At 40.7% G+C, this 14,496-nt stretch overlaps 2 protein-coding genes across 3 annotated transcripts in view; one reads left to right on the forward strand and one right to left on the reverse strand.

The window, feature by feature from the left end:
• Positions 1 to 4,125, reverse strand: mbd4 (methyl-CpG binding domain protein 4). Its single transcript, XM_079678882.1, has 8 exons — positions 3,989 to 4,125; positions 2,910 to 3,240; positions 2,131 to 2,807; positions 1,799 to 1,864; positions 1,552 to 1,686; positions 646 to 795; positions 373 to 476; positions 1 to 288 (listed from the first exon to the last, which is right to left on the reverse strand). Exons 2-8 carry the CDS (start codon positions 3,083 to 3,085, stop codon positions 214 to 216), a joined length of 1,383 nt encoding a protein of 460 aa, XP_079535008.1. The 5' UTR covers positions 3,086 to 3,240; positions 3,989 to 4,125; the 3' UTR covers positions 1 to 213.
• Positions 4,119 to 14,496, forward strand: part of ift122 (intraflagellar transport 122 homolog (Chlamydomonas)) — a 24,682-nt gene continuing 14,304 nt past the window's right edge. For both annotated transcript variants that reach the window (XM_079678849.1, XM_079678850.1), the window contains exons 1-17: positions 4,119 to 4,281; positions 5,521 to 5,587; positions 5,679 to 5,763; positions 5,856 to 5,934; positions 6,028 to 6,104; positions 6,219 to 6,285; positions 6,369 to 6,515; positions 7,010 to 7,085; positions 7,962 to 8,153; positions 8,512 to 8,650; positions 9,050 to 9,252; positions 10,175 to 10,312; positions 10,848 to 11,012; positions 11,220 to 11,417; positions 11,650 to 11,790; positions 12,725 to 12,778; positions 13,369 to 13,530. In XM_079678849.1, the coding sequence (XP_079534975.1) occupies positions 4,238 to 4,281; positions 5,521 to 5,587; positions 5,679 to 5,763; positions 5,856 to 5,934; positions 6,028 to 6,104; positions 6,219 to 6,285; positions 6,369 to 6,515; positions 7,010 to 7,085; positions 7,962 to 8,153; positions 8,512 to 8,650; positions 9,050 to 9,252; positions 10,175 to 10,312; positions 10,848 to 11,012; positions 11,220 to 11,417; positions 11,650 to 11,790; positions 12,725 to 12,778; positions 13,369 to 13,530 (2,034 nt within the window). In that variant the 5' untranslated portion in view covers positions 4,119 to 4,237. The remainder of the gene's footprint in view (positions 4,282 to 5,520; positions 5,588 to 5,678; positions 5,764 to 5,855; positions 5,935 to 6,027; positions 6,105 to 6,218; positions 6,286 to 6,368; positions 6,516 to 7,009; positions 7,086 to 7,961; positions 8,154 to 8,511; positions 8,651 to 9,049; positions 9,253 to 10,174; positions 10,313 to 10,847; positions 11,013 to 11,219; positions 11,418 to 11,649; positions 11,791 to 12,724; positions 12,779 to 13,368; positions 13,531 to 14,496) is intronic.

Consider the following 14,496-nt stretch of genomic DNA (forward strand, 5'->3'; position numbering starts at 1 on the left):
TTTCAACTTTTAAACTACTAAAAACATTTTATTACACGTAAAGTAAAACTTTTTAAAAGTAAGGAGACATTTCAGAGCAAAATTATAGAGACATTCAGGTATAAAAAGGCAAGTTCATCATAATACTAATATTGAAATGGTTTATGTGATGTAACTGATTTTCTTGCTTGTTTCCACAGCAAATCTTCTTTGTAGTTCTTCATATTTTGGATTTCAGATTCCAAGTCTTTCATGGTTCTCCCATAGCCAGTCGTGGTATTTGTTCAGCATGTGATCTTCAGGTTTCACCTTTGACATACAAATAGGATTAAATGTCACATTTGGCATTAATGAACATTATAAAACAAACAAAAACGTTTGCATTTAACTGACCACTCTCCACTCGTCCACACAGAAGATCCTATAGGAGTCGTTGCCGTACTTCCCAATGCCGTACAACTCAATGGGGTAACGCCACTGTTTAGTTAGATACTCATCTACGCAGGAGAAAATGGATTGTGAGGTATTTCTGGCAACTAGTATTGTATCATAGCTAAACCATACAAATCTACAGGAACAACATATTATTACTTCAATATCACTGAAATAACTGAGCACAAAACTGGAAGCTGTTATCCATCATCTATACAAGAGCAGCACATTCACCTGAGAAGCGTACGAGTGTTTTTGCTCTGAGCTCATACAGGCCTAGTGGCTTCATTAGTTCAGACAGGGGCTTCCAGTCGGCCTCCCGGGTCACCTCTGCAGACGGGTAACGTTCAAAGAACTGCCACAGCACTGGTATGGCCATCTTGCCTGAAGAGTAAAAAAAAAGGATGTGGAATTCTAGACTGAATTCCTGGTTGATACAATACTGTTGCAATTAGGGATGCATATCGTTGGCTTTTTTACGATACCGATACCGACCGATACCACTGAACGATACTGATACTCGACCGATACATATCATGATACTTTCATGTTGCATAAGGGAACATTTGAAGCGCTTTATAATATAGTTAACATGTCAAATGAATATTACAATTAATTGTGGGCCTTCAACCTTTTAGTACTGAACAAACAATGAAAAACACGCTTGACAATACAGGCTTGAAGACTGTACATTCCTGTACTCTGATTTTATGTGACAGTAGCAAATGTTTTGAGAGGTTGGATGTGTTGCTGCCTTTCCCAGAAATAAACTTCTTGCAGTGGTTACAGACCCCACCATTCAGACTGGCAGTCATATGCAGCCACACTTTAGATGTTTTTGTGCCGACTTCGAGCTAATGAAAAAACTAAAGCTAACCGAAAGGCTCAGACGTTCGGGAGGAAGGTGAAGGGCTTTGCTTGGCAATTAAGCCAATCACCGAAGCCGTTGCAGGACGCGCAATCTGATTGGCTGGCGGTTTGGGCGTGAGTTTAAGGATATTACACCTCACTTTATATATAAAAAAAACGGATCTGATTTCGGTACGGTATACCGTAGTCGCCAGTAACCGGTATTTCTGTAATACCGGGAACCGGTATGCACCCCTAGTTGCAATGCAATGTGTGTATGTTGGATCTTACCACTCGTCTTATTCAGAAAAATGGTGGCCACCAAAAGCTTCCAGGGGTCGTGGAAAAGTGTTTCCTGTACGAGGTTGTAGGGTGAGCGGGGAGGTGTCCACTTCTTGAAGGCCTTCCTCCTGGGGGGACTAAGGTCTGTGTATGGACAGTGTACATATCTTCTTCAATGTTAAGGTATACTTAATGTATCGTATACAAGTATACGCAAACTTTCATTTTGCTTCTTTTATAAACAATTTAACATTACCATCACTGGGGTGTTTCCTTTTAAAATAAGGGCTTGTTTTGCGTTTGTGTTCCCCGCACTTGGACCCTAGGCAAACAGGAAACATGTATGTATATATTATTTTAAAAAACACATTTGTTATGATCTATACTGTCATACTTCTTCATCAAGACATATATTTCAAATACTTGGTGGGAACTTAAAGGAATCACACTACTCATTTGTGCATTTTTGTTTGAGGCCCTCTGTTTTAACTGATCAAACATGCTAGAATTGAAATAAGTTAAAAGAAAAATAACACTTACTTAAACTGCTACCTTTACACGCTGTCAGAAATTGCAGATCATACTTACTATTCTGGGAATCTCTCACTGGTGTGCAGCTCCCACCAGTGGTGTCAGGTAACAACACCTCCTCTTCCTCATCCTCAGCATCTGCCTCCAGATCAGAATTAGATTTGTTGGCACCTTTGCTGTGAATCTGCAACTCATCTCTGCCTCGTTCATCCTCACCCTCATTCTCACTCTCAGTGGCAGGTTCAACATTCAGTTTGGGAGCAGAAGGCCTCGAGTCTGCTTCTTCATCCTTGCTAACAATGAGAGTGTGTTGTTGGTTACTGGGAGGATCCAGTCGGAGTAGCTTCTCTCTCAGCTGACCTGACCTCTGAGGGCTCTTCTGCAGTTTCACATCATCCTCTTTGGTTAAAGGCACTTTTATGAAGCTCTTCACGCATGCACTTTTTACTTTTCTGTCTTTAGTTTGACTTCTGAGGGAGGAATAGGCTTTTTTAGATTTACTAGGAGGTGGATCCAGTATTTCTGTTGCATCTTCTTTTGTCTCCTGCGGTGCACCTGCATTTCTTTTCTTTCTTCTCTTCTGTTTCACTTGAGAGGGGAGTAATTGCAAAGGGGTGAGAGCATCGTCCTTGGATGCAGTGAAATCAAAGAGGTCTATTTCTAGGTTCCCTTCTCCATTTTTTATGAAGAAAGCATGCAGGGATGCTCTCGACCGAAACCTTTGCCCTTGGGGACTGACACAACAGAGGGAAAAATAACATTACACACTCAGCGAACTGATCGGAAAAACACTTATTCATGATTCACGGTATGTTTAAAAGAAAACGATGACACACCTTGTAATGTAGACGTCCATTTTGCCTGCTGTCTTGCCTGCCTTACGCTGCCTAACCTCTCTGATCCAGCCAGGGGGCAATGTGGAAGTGTGGCATGAGTCATCTTTGTCATTATGACTTTGGTTATTTATGTCTTCACCGGTTTCCAGCAGGAAATCACAGCCAGTATGCATCATGGTAGGTATATTACTGTTGTTATTGAGTCCGGTTGATAGAGTGTTGGATTCTGATGTTGTAGACTCTGTTGAAGCTTACGGCCTTCAGCTCATTGTCCGACTTTTTACTCCCACATCAGCAGTCATTCCTGGTCTGTGTCTTCTTCATCTTACATCTAGAGATAGACATATACAAATTAAATCCTCCTGACAGAAAGGGGTCATACATTGAGATGGCAGCAGAAAGGAAGGACCTCCTGTAGTAGTCCTTGTCATAGCGATGCTGAAATAGTCTCTTAGTAAAAGTGCTTCACAGTTGGATCAAGGGGTTGTTAAAGGGTGTGGTGTTTTCCATTAGGCACAATAGTTAGAGTAGTATCCTCTTTCTCCATTGCTGCCTCTAATGGCTGCAAGGAGGTTTCCAGGAACAGATGATGACACAGGCCCATCATATCGCCATAAAAGGAAAATTGTTTTCTAAAGGCTGGTAAAAGACCTGAAACATATAGTTACACATTTCAAATGACCTGGATTTCCTCGGTAAGTAGAGTCCTCTATTTATTTGCCTGTAGGTCAACTATTATTACAGTTACACATTGATGAAATCCATGTATTATACTACATAGAATAGATACTACTATATACTACTGTCCCCGGTAGGGTTTTTACAACATCTGACTTTTTTCCATTCAAATGTATATTGTGAACAATCTGTCATATAAATGAATCTTTAAATGGTATTGATAATTAGGACACATACCTTTATAACAAATGAGATGGTGCAGATCAAATAATACCTGAGTAACTAAGAGAAATGCAAAGTATTAAAACTGTCCCCAGTGTCACATAAAGTGCATGTATGGCCATTTAACATATCACTGAGAACATGTTCATATAATAAGCAGCAACAAAAGTGTAACTTACCTGGAAGTACTTTGATTCTCGCAAAAATGCAGCTCCCCTCTCTGTATACGGTATATGCATGGTGAAGATTCACTGTTGTCTCGCCGCATACTCTCCGATGTCAACAACAAAGACTTGCCCCGCACACAGGAAGTAGCGCGCGGATCCGAGTCTGCGCAGTGAGAGCGACTCATCAGAACAGTTTGGTATGAAAAACCAACCTGTTGATACTAAACCCATCACTGATTTGTTTGCTTTTTAAAGGTGGAAATGAGAGCCGTTCTAGCGTGGAAAGAGACAATTCGTGAACAGTGGTGAGAGCGTTGATGTTCTTTCTTGTTGTGATTACGTTGTCAACCTGGGCCGGATGCTGGGATGTAACGCTAGGTCGTTAGCAACGGCGGTTGCTATGTAAACTAGTGTTAGCCAGCTAGCATTAGCCCATATCTATTTCATGTTCGTTTACTCTTGGTAGAGACCCTTACGCTGGTTTATGGTTATTGTATCTTAGTAGTAAGGCAACATGTGTTCTATCAATAGTGTAGCATGTCGGCTTTATTGTGTCGCACGATATAACGTTAAGTCAGAGCTAATGTTAAGCTAACAGTTACTTAGCTCTAGGTCTTATTTCTGCACATCATTGCTTGCTGTGCATGACATAACGTATAATTTTCATCTATGCTATTCTCAAATAGCATACATGCTATGTTACCACTCTGAATTGAAGATAATGTGTTAGCAGAGGTGGAAGAAATACTCAGACATTCTCTTAGGTGAAAGTACCATTACTACAGTATAAATATACTCGAAGTAAAAGTCCTTAATTTAAAAATGTACCTAAGTAAAAGTACAAATGTATTGGCATCAAAAGTACAAAAAGTAAAATGGTGTTATTGTATTACAATTATGAATGCATTAATGTCAATGTTGCACTTGGTAGAGGTTGGTTTATTTGGGTTTTATTACTTTATGTAACTGTTAGGTAGCCAATCCTATAATAAAACATGATTTTGTTTATTTTTTATTCTGCATTAGTTATGTTAATCTACAAAGTAGCTAGTAACTCAAGCTGTGAAATAAATTTAGTGGAGTAAACACCTTAAGTAAAAGGCCTCCAAGTTGTAGTAAAGCAAAAGTGTAAAGTAGCATAAAGTGAAAACACTCAACTGAAGTACAAGAACCTCATATTTGTGCTTGAGTACAGAAGTTGAGTAAATGTACTGAGTTACTCTCCACCACTGCATATTTGGATTTAAAAGTTAACTTTACTTCTTTAGGAAAGCATTTCTGATATATTCTTAATTTGCAGTTTATGACACGTTAGTGGACCTTGTAATGAGATTCTTTCCCCTTTTTATTTGTATTTAGCTATTTCCAAAGTAAACATTGGACCTTAAAAGTAATTTACATTATTGATAAATCTGTCAGTTACTTTTAAAATAAATAAATATTAACACTTTTTTTTCAACAAAACCTACTAAAAAAATGGTTCTATTAATTGTTCAAACTATTTAATACAAAAAAACAACGAATCAATGTATTTTTTTTTGCAGTGTATATGACCTTGCCTTTAAGCCAGATGGCACCCAACTCATCATTGCCGCGGGGCTTCGTGTCCTGGTAAGACTTTCATGTTTTCTTTGGACAAGGCATATATTCACCGAAAACATGCAAATATTATAACAATAAATGTATTGCTCTTTTATTGCAGGTTTATGATGTGGCAGATGGAGCTATAATCCAGCCTTTAAAAGGACACAAAGACATAGTGTACTGTGTGGCCTATGCTAAAGACGGTACTCCACTGGCTTTTTCCCACGTGTACACTACACTTTTCTTTCTTATCAGTCATTATTGTTATCTTACTAACTACTGCGTTCTTCTGCAGGGAAGAGGTTTGCTTCAGGGTCAGCAGACAAAAGCATCATTATCTGGACCTCAAAACTGGAGGGTATTTTAAAATATACGTAAGTGTGACTTTTATACATCAATGCTGTTTCATGCATCCTCTGCATTGTGTATTACTACATTTTGTTCTCCTTTCTTGCTCTTTTCTGCAGTCACAATGACTCTATCCAGTGCGTTGCCTACAACCCTGTCACTCACCAACTTGCCTCCTGCTCTTCCGGTGACTTTGGTGAGTGTGAGCCTTTACTGTACTTTAATAAGTCATGCTTACTATTCTATAAACCGAAAAATATTTTCCCCCATGGAGCGCTGGAAATCAGGGTACCTTATTTTATATTTTCAGGTCTATGGTCCCCCGAACAAAAATCTGTGAACAAACATAAAGTTAGCAGCAAAATAACATGTTGTGGGTAAGTAAAGTCCCTTGTTTGAACAATACATTGGTACACTTGAATGGGACACTTAAATATTGAATGATTTAATTTGATTAAAGGTGGACGAACGACGGACAGTACCTTGCCCTTGGCATGATGAATGGAGTCGTGAGCATTCGGAACAAGAATGGAGAAGAGAAGGTCAAGATAGAGCGCCCAGGAGGCTCTTCTTCTCCTATCTGGTCCATAGCCTGGAACCCCTCCAAGTTAGTCTTACTTAGTTCTTGCACATGCAATCGTACAATAAAGAGCATATTTTTTTATCTTCACCAATGTATTTCAATGTAATGCCTCACACTGCCTGCCACACATGTTTACACTGTCCTTCCATATCCCAACATTTATAAAGGAATGTGTTCTGTTGAGAGTCAATAGCTTGTGTGGGGCCTGCAGGTGGCAGTGGTTAACCAGGGAGTATTGGAACTGTTTCTGTGAGGGAGAGGATTATATGTGTGTATATACTATGACAATATAAATGATAAATACAATGTCATGAAATGCAATTACAATTGTTTAGGATAAAACATGGTTGTTAATATCCAATTCTTTGGGGAAGGGCTTGACTATGCATCCATCAGTTGAAGGGTAGCCTCTGCTTTTTTTTTTTAACAGCTTTATCATTTTCTAACCAAAGCCCCGTCGGTACAGCATGTTGACAGGAGTACTTATTTCTAAAGCCATTTGTGTTGTGTATTCACAGGGATGAGCACAAAGACATTCTGGCTGTGGCAGACTGGGGTCAGAAGCTGTCCTTTTATCAGCTCAGTGGAAAGCAGGTGAATACCAAAGTTCTATGGAATACACATCCCAAATTCATGCATAAAATGTACAGTTTACTGAGTTACCCGTGCCTAAGTTCTAATACTGCAGGCTCTTTCTCCTCTGCCACTTCAAACCGTTGAAAAGGACTTTTAAATAAGTAAATGTAGTCTCATTACCTTGCATGGGAACTAGCATAAGATTTATAGCATTTTGAAACACTTCACTGCTGATTGTATGTCCCATCACTTGCTAAAGCTATAAGAAACAAGAATATGTGTTTAAAAATATATATGGTATTGGAAACACTTAACTGACTTTAAGACCTGTGTTTCCTTTTGTAATCAGACTGTCAGGCTCTATTGAAACCATAACAGTACATTGGAAGTGATCCTGCTATGCTTTAATAGCCCCCTCGCTGTCCCTCCTTCCCCCTAAATTCCGTGTGGGCAGTACCGTAATTATAGACAAATATGCACTGTTCATTACTCTGCCGTTTTGCTTTAGCTCATATATTGTCATCGGACTATTTATCTATTTAAGTGAACATTCCATTTTTATTACAGCGGCGGGAATTGTTTGCAATGAAAGAAAATAACCATGGATTGTCGGCCAGCTTTTTTCCACAGTGAGGAGAAACAGATGCAGAGTTGGGACTCATGTGTTGTGCAAACAGACTTCAAACATTAATACAATAGACATTGTTTAAACCAGAGAAAAACTTTGTTGTCTAGCATTTGATCAAACACTCAAAGGGATGGTTGAATGTACTGAGTACTTTGATGTCTGTCAGCCGAGACAGTGGGAGGTGTTGGCCCAGAACCCTGGGCAATAAATATGAAAAATAATACTTGTATTCTTTGTTTAATGTCCACCTCTCCTTTGTCTCTCAGATTGGAAAAGACAGGCCTCTCACCTATGACCCTTGCTGCGTCAGCTACTTCTCAAAGGGCGAGTATATTGTCATGGGGGGCTCTGACAAACAGGCCTCCCTCTACACTAAAGACGGCGTGCGGCTGGGCTCCATCGGAGAGCAGAACGCCTGGGTGTGGACGTGCCGGGTTAAGCCTGACTCCAACTTTGTGGTGGGTCCACAGCTTGTCACGCTATATGTCTAACAAATGTATCACTACCATTAACTAATAAGGTGGTGGAGGTGTTTTATGAAAATGCTGAAAAAGCTTTGAGCAGTCTGCATTTGAAACATTTTGTTGATCGGATTTAGCCACACGAATACAGAAGGCATTGGATTCAGCAGTAACACCTTGCCAACTTTTCCTCTCACTACGTTTAACTGTAAATGATGGGGCGTAACATTGAGAATTTGTCGCTGGCAGTTCTACTGTTAAGATGCTTTCACAACAGGAACATGTTCCCACTCTCACAGTCTTTTCTTAGAGGTGTTAATAGGATGTACTGCTATATTTGTTATCTCTTATCTAGGTGATGGGCTGCCAGGATGGGACCATCGCCTGCTACCAACTTATCTTCAGCACAGTTCACGGCCTCTACAAGGATCGCTATGCTTACAGAGACAGCATGACTGATGTCATTGTCCAGCACCTCATCACTGAACAAAAAGGTGCATATTTGCTTCAGCACCAGGATATCTAGTTTATAACAGAGGATCTTTTGTGATGCTAAATAATTATGTGTGTGTGTGTCAGCTGCTATGATCAAGGGTATAAAGAAATGTCTATTTGTATTTTTTCATATAAACCATATCTGTCCTAATAACATTCATCCAATGATTTTGTTGTAAGGCATCTCATTTCAAACTTCATATACAGGTTTTTTTTTTTATTTAAATGAGAGAAAGCAGTCTTTCATTTTTTTTACAAATAGGGAAAAGCAGTATGACAGCATCGCTGGGATTGTAACAATCAGCCCTGAAAAAAGAATTTCAACAGAATGCATTAGCTATGAAAATGACACTTTGTCAACAAGTCCGCTCTTTTCCTTCATCTCCTTCTTTGCTTAGTGAGGATAAAGTGCCGTGAGCTGGTGAAGAAGATCGCCATTTACAGAAACCGTCTTGCTATCCAGCTGCCCGAGAAGATCCTCATCTATGAGCTCTATTCAGACGACTCCTCCGACATGCACTACCGGACCAAGGAGAAGATTTGCAGGAAGTTTGAATGCAACCTGCTGGTGGTGTGCTCCCAGCATATCATCCTGTGTCAGGTCAGAACATATATAGTTTCATAGACATTGTTACAAACGCATCCAAAGCATTTGCCTACTTAAAATATTTTTGCTTGCTTCTTCTAAAGCCTGTGTGTGTTTTGGGTATTTCCTTACATCATGAGATCAACTGTTTTCCTTAAGTTACGTTTCTTGGACTACTTTATACTGACCTGCAGTTACACTCTGGTTCTTTGTATATCACACTAATGTACACTTGACTGATTATACGCAAGAAGCCATAAAGACATTTGAGCGAGATCACATGATGTAATCACAATGAATCATATGTGTTTAGCCATTCAATACTAGACCAAACAGCCCAGAGAAAAATAATCATATCATAAAAATCCAGATGTTTCTGGGTAGTTTGCAAACGGCTCCAGCTGTGCATGTGTTCTGCAGGCTCTGTCTCGCTCCCCTCCTCAAGCCTCTCTAAAAATCTATAAAGGAAGACAGTTGAATGAAGGGGATGAACCACAGTCTGCTGAACCAGTGGCAGTCTCTTGGGGGTCCTCTCTGCTTCTTGTCTTTATGTGTTTGACAGAGGCTGGTAGGGAGGAAGAGCAGCCATAACGCGGAGGTTATTTCTTTTTAAATCTGTCTGTGTGTGATAGAGGTGCTTCATATCTCTCTCTAACAGACATGCCTATGTTCCACGCCTCAGGCAGCTTTTAGGCCATATAGCCTCATAGTGGCTGTTTATGTCGTCGTACAATCAAATCAGTGTTACAATTTTTAACAATGCTTTCTCAAATGAAGCCACGATTTGCAGTTTTCAAAAGAACATCATGCAAGATGTGTCAGACATTTGCGAGGAGTGTATGTGTAAATGATTAAAATGTGGTCATACTTAACCAGTTGGTGCTTCATGTGTTAAAAGGAATTGTGGTCTCACTTTCCCCCTTCTGCTGCTGTGCAGGAGAAGAGACTCCAGTGTCTGTCCTTCACCAGTGTCAAGGAAAAAGAATGGGTGATGGAGTCTCTAATTCGCTACATCAAAGTGATCGGTGGTTCGCAAGGCAGAGAGGGTCTGCTCGTGGGGTTAAAGAATGGAGCTGTGAGTATTCGGAGAAAATGCATTTCCACATTAAGTAGTAATAGAAATTGTTCTCATGCCCTTAAGCCATGTGTCCACAAATATCATCATAAAATACTTTCTTTTCAAAAGACAAGATGTATTTTTGTGACCGCAAGTCATATTTCTTTATATGGGGAGGTTCAAACCCCACTGCAGTCAGCATGTCGTTGTGTCCCTGGGCAAGACACTTCACCCCAAATTGCTCCTGTGGGGATTGCCCACAGTATAGGAATGCTCCGATCGCCAATTTTGGGGCCGATCGCCGATCCGATTGAGTGGGCGGGGCCTAAATGGAAGATTTAAACATCACTTTAAATCTTCCATTTAGGCCCCGCCCACTCGATCGGATCACGACCTAAAACGGTCTAGTATTGAGTATGTGAGTCGCTTTGGATAAAAGCGTCTAACAAGTGACATGTAATGTAATTAATGTAATAAAGGCTTACATTTAAAACAACTTGCATTATTTTCTAAATAATATTTGCTCTGCTCTGTCATTGTTTTTGTCGTGTAGATCCTGAAGATCTTTGTTGACAACCTGTTTCCCATCACACTGCTGAAGCTGTCAACGTCAGTGCGCTGCCTGGACATGAGTGCGTCCCGCAATAAACTGGCTGTGGTGGATGAGCACAACACTCTCTTAGTCTATGACATCAACAGTAAAGAGCTGCTTTTTCAGGTCAGAAGGCAGCGGAGGGGGTGAAGAAACCTAACCTGGCGCATTAGGATGAAATATAAACATAAATGTGTGATTATTTGCATTAGTTACAAGTCCACATCTTCCTCATGTAATCCTGTCTGGTCTGTGTTCCACTGTCACACCTAGATTATTTTCCCACCACCCTCCCTTATTTACCTCCTCTCTTTTGCTCTGCTCTCCCTGTAGGAGCCTAATGCGAACAGTGTGGCCTGGAACACCCAGTGTGAGGACATGCTGTGCTTCTCTGGTAATGGCTACCTTAACATTAAGGCTAGCAACTTTCCTGTCCACCAGCAGAAGATGCAAGGCTTTATGGTCGGCTACAATGGCTCTAAGATCTTTTGTCTCCACGTCTATTCCATGTTGGCTGTGGAGGTGCCTCAGGTGTGTAGTATGTCGTCAGCCTACTCTAGTATTGAGGCAGTGGGTGTGTTCCTTGTGTTCATAATGCAGAAATAAAACCAAACCATAGTCAGTCTTAAAAGTATCAGACAAGAATGACTGCTTTTATGGACTGTTTGTTGTTGGTGGTCCTGTTCCTTTTTATTCGAGAGTTTGTTGCATTCTTCATGAAGGTTGTATTGTTTGTTGTTGATGGTGTTGTTGCTCCGCCCAGTCAGCGCCCATGTACCAGTACCTGGAGAGGAAGATGTTCAACGAGGCCTACCAGATCGCCTGTCTCGGTGTGACCGACAGTGACTGGAGGGATTTAGCCACAGAGGCCCTGGAGGGACTTGACTTTGACACCGCCAAGAAGGCCAGTCAGACACAAACACTTTGTTCTGATCAAGATCAGTGTCACCCACTCTTCATTTTACTACTTTCATCTCCACAGAGTAATAGAAACTTAGAAATAGCCTTCCAAATGAGCTGATGGTACCTTGTTTCTACCTCATTCTTACTCCTAGGCTTCATGTTATTTGCAAACAATACTTTAAAACATCTTCTGTAGATTACCACGGAAACAAACAAAATACTGGGATTCAACCCTCCTGTTGACTTTGGGTCAAATCTGACCGATTGACTATTTTCATCAATCATAACTTTTTTGTTTTACATTAAGGCTTTATGATATCCTTCACAGTAGACATTTGAAAATATACAATTGCTGATCACCACTTTCATTGAATTTTGGATGATTTAGTCAACTTTGTAACACCCATGGTGTTCCCGGTCATAAAGAAAAGGAATTAGTAACCATCCGGATCAGATAAAACACACACACACACACACACACACACACACACACACACACACACACACACACACACACACACACACACACACACACACACACACACACAAACAATTTGACACATTTCCCGCTCTTATGTGCCCATCCCCCCACATGGATCACACCTGTCACACGCAATACATGTCCAGTGTCTATTCTTGTATATTTACTGCAGTTTTTCATGTATACGAGCAGTCTGATACAATACTTACAGTTTGAAAGGGTGTTGAATTAAATTTGGTGATGATTAATGGTTTTTGTGTTAATGTAATAGCAGTTAAAAAAGGACCAGTCAAATTTGACTGCGAACACCAAAGTAAGGGGGGGAAACGAAGACAATAGGAGGGTTAATAAGGCAGGATGTTAAAGAACCTAGTACCATTAAAAAAAAACAAAAAAAACATCTAGTTCTGAGAGACCATCCTCTAATATATTTCTTGTCTTTTCTTAATCTCAGGCCTTCATTAGAATCAGAGACCTGCGCTACCTGGAACTCATCAATAGCATCGAGGTAATACCTTCTCTTAAAAAGCGGTCAAAACATATATATGTTGTGTTCAGGCATGTTGATATTTTCAGTTTGATTCTGATTTATGCTCCAACCAAAGCTGAAATCAATTATTTCAGATATAGCTTTGGGGGACCATGGCTCTTTCACAATTATTTTTGTCGTCAAGATCTAATTGTAAGGCTTTGCTTTGAGTTTCAATTTAAAACCTCCTGAACAAGGGAGGGTCCAATATACACCCGTAACAGATGCATACACACAGCAAAGCAAACACATATACTTGACAATTTGCAAACAGAGCTGAACAAAATCTGTTTCTGCTGTTCTCACTTCTGAAGGAGGAAATGTCCTTCTTTTGAAAGTGTGCTTTTTTTCAGTGTATATAAAAGAAATGTTTATTTGCTTCCATATAGATTGTATTTTGTCTCGCTATGACTGAGTTTGTAACCGTTTAGTTTGTGTTTAAGTGAGGCTGATTATGTCTCGAGTAAAGCTATCGAATAGTTTTGAGCGCCTTCTGTGTTTTCTGACTCACATGCATGTGAGTGTTTATCTATGCACACATGCCAGTGTTTGTGTTGACTGATTTGCAGGAGAGGAAGAAGCGGGGTGAGAACGACAATGAGCTGTTCCTGGCAGACGTCTATGCCTACCAGGGGAAATTCCATGAGGCAGCCAAGCTCTACAAACGTACCGGCCACGAGTCCAGAGCCCTGAGCATGTACACTGACCTACGCATGTTCGACTACGCCAAGGTGATTAAAACATTGATCAATAAAAACACACATGTACAACATACTTTAATATCAATACGGACAGAACGACCTGGAAAGCACTGCGTGTTTTTAGGGTGTAGAACATATGTTTTTCCTCATCATGTGCACTTATGCCAAGTTGGGGCCCTGCACTAGTTTCAACCGGCCCCCCCCCTTTCCCGTCTGTCTTTCATCTCTTCATATATCACTGGTATCTCCACATATATCATCTGATCAGTACACACACACACACACACACACACACACACACACACACACACACACACACACACACACACACACACACACACACACACACACACACACACACACACACACACACACACACACACACACACACACACACACACACACACACACACACACACACACACACACACACACACACACACACACACACCCTGGGCTTTTAAAGACATATCCCTATACAACACACACACGGGTAACTTACACACACAGTTAGCAATGGGAGTGAAGCACAACTGGAGATAAATAACACGGTGAGCGTGTGCTTTTACATGAATACTTTGATGAGCCGGTCAGTTGGAGTTGAGACAAATTCATGCTTTATTATGTTTGCAATGGGGGGGGGGGACACTTTGATCATAAGAATCACATTCACATTGCGAGAGCATAGGACACAGCTACGACTGGTTTGTGTATATTTGTGTGTGCGTATGTATCAGATTGAACGTGTGTTTGATGTGGCTGCTGTATATTTATGTGGCTGTGTGGCCATCTGGTCCTGCAGGCTGTTTGTTTTAGGAGGGATGGACAGCGGAGGGCTAGCCGCCTGCTGTTTGTGTGACTCTTCCTCCCGTCTCGGCCTTGACCCACATGGTTCTGTCTGTCAGTCTGTCTGAATCTGACTTTTCTGTGTTGCAGACATTCCTCTATATCATGACTGTTAATGTGGCTTTCCCAGTTCTTAATTGGTTAGTAGGT

The sequence above is a fragment of the Notothenia rossii genome, assembly GCF_949606895.1.
Source record: "Notothenia rossii genome assembly, chromosome: 4".
NCBI lineage: Eukaryota > Metazoa > Chordata > Actinopteri > Perciformes > Nototheniidae > Notothenia > Notothenia rossii.

Bases quoted from the DNA above. Each gene is read 5' to 3' on its own strand.
- mbd4 (XM_079678882.1), bottom strand. From the start codon at position 3,085: ATGATGCATACTGGCTGTGATTTCCTGCTGGAAACCGGTGAAGACATA. The intron at 2,808-2,909 runs GTGTGTCATCGT...CTGTTGTGTCAG, and splicing joins ATGGACGTCTACATTACAAG to TCCCCAAGGGCAAAGGTTTC. The intron at 289-372 runs GTCAGTTAAATG...TGTATGTCAAAG, and splicing joins GTGTGGACGAGTGGAGAGTG to GTGAAACCTGAAGATCACAT.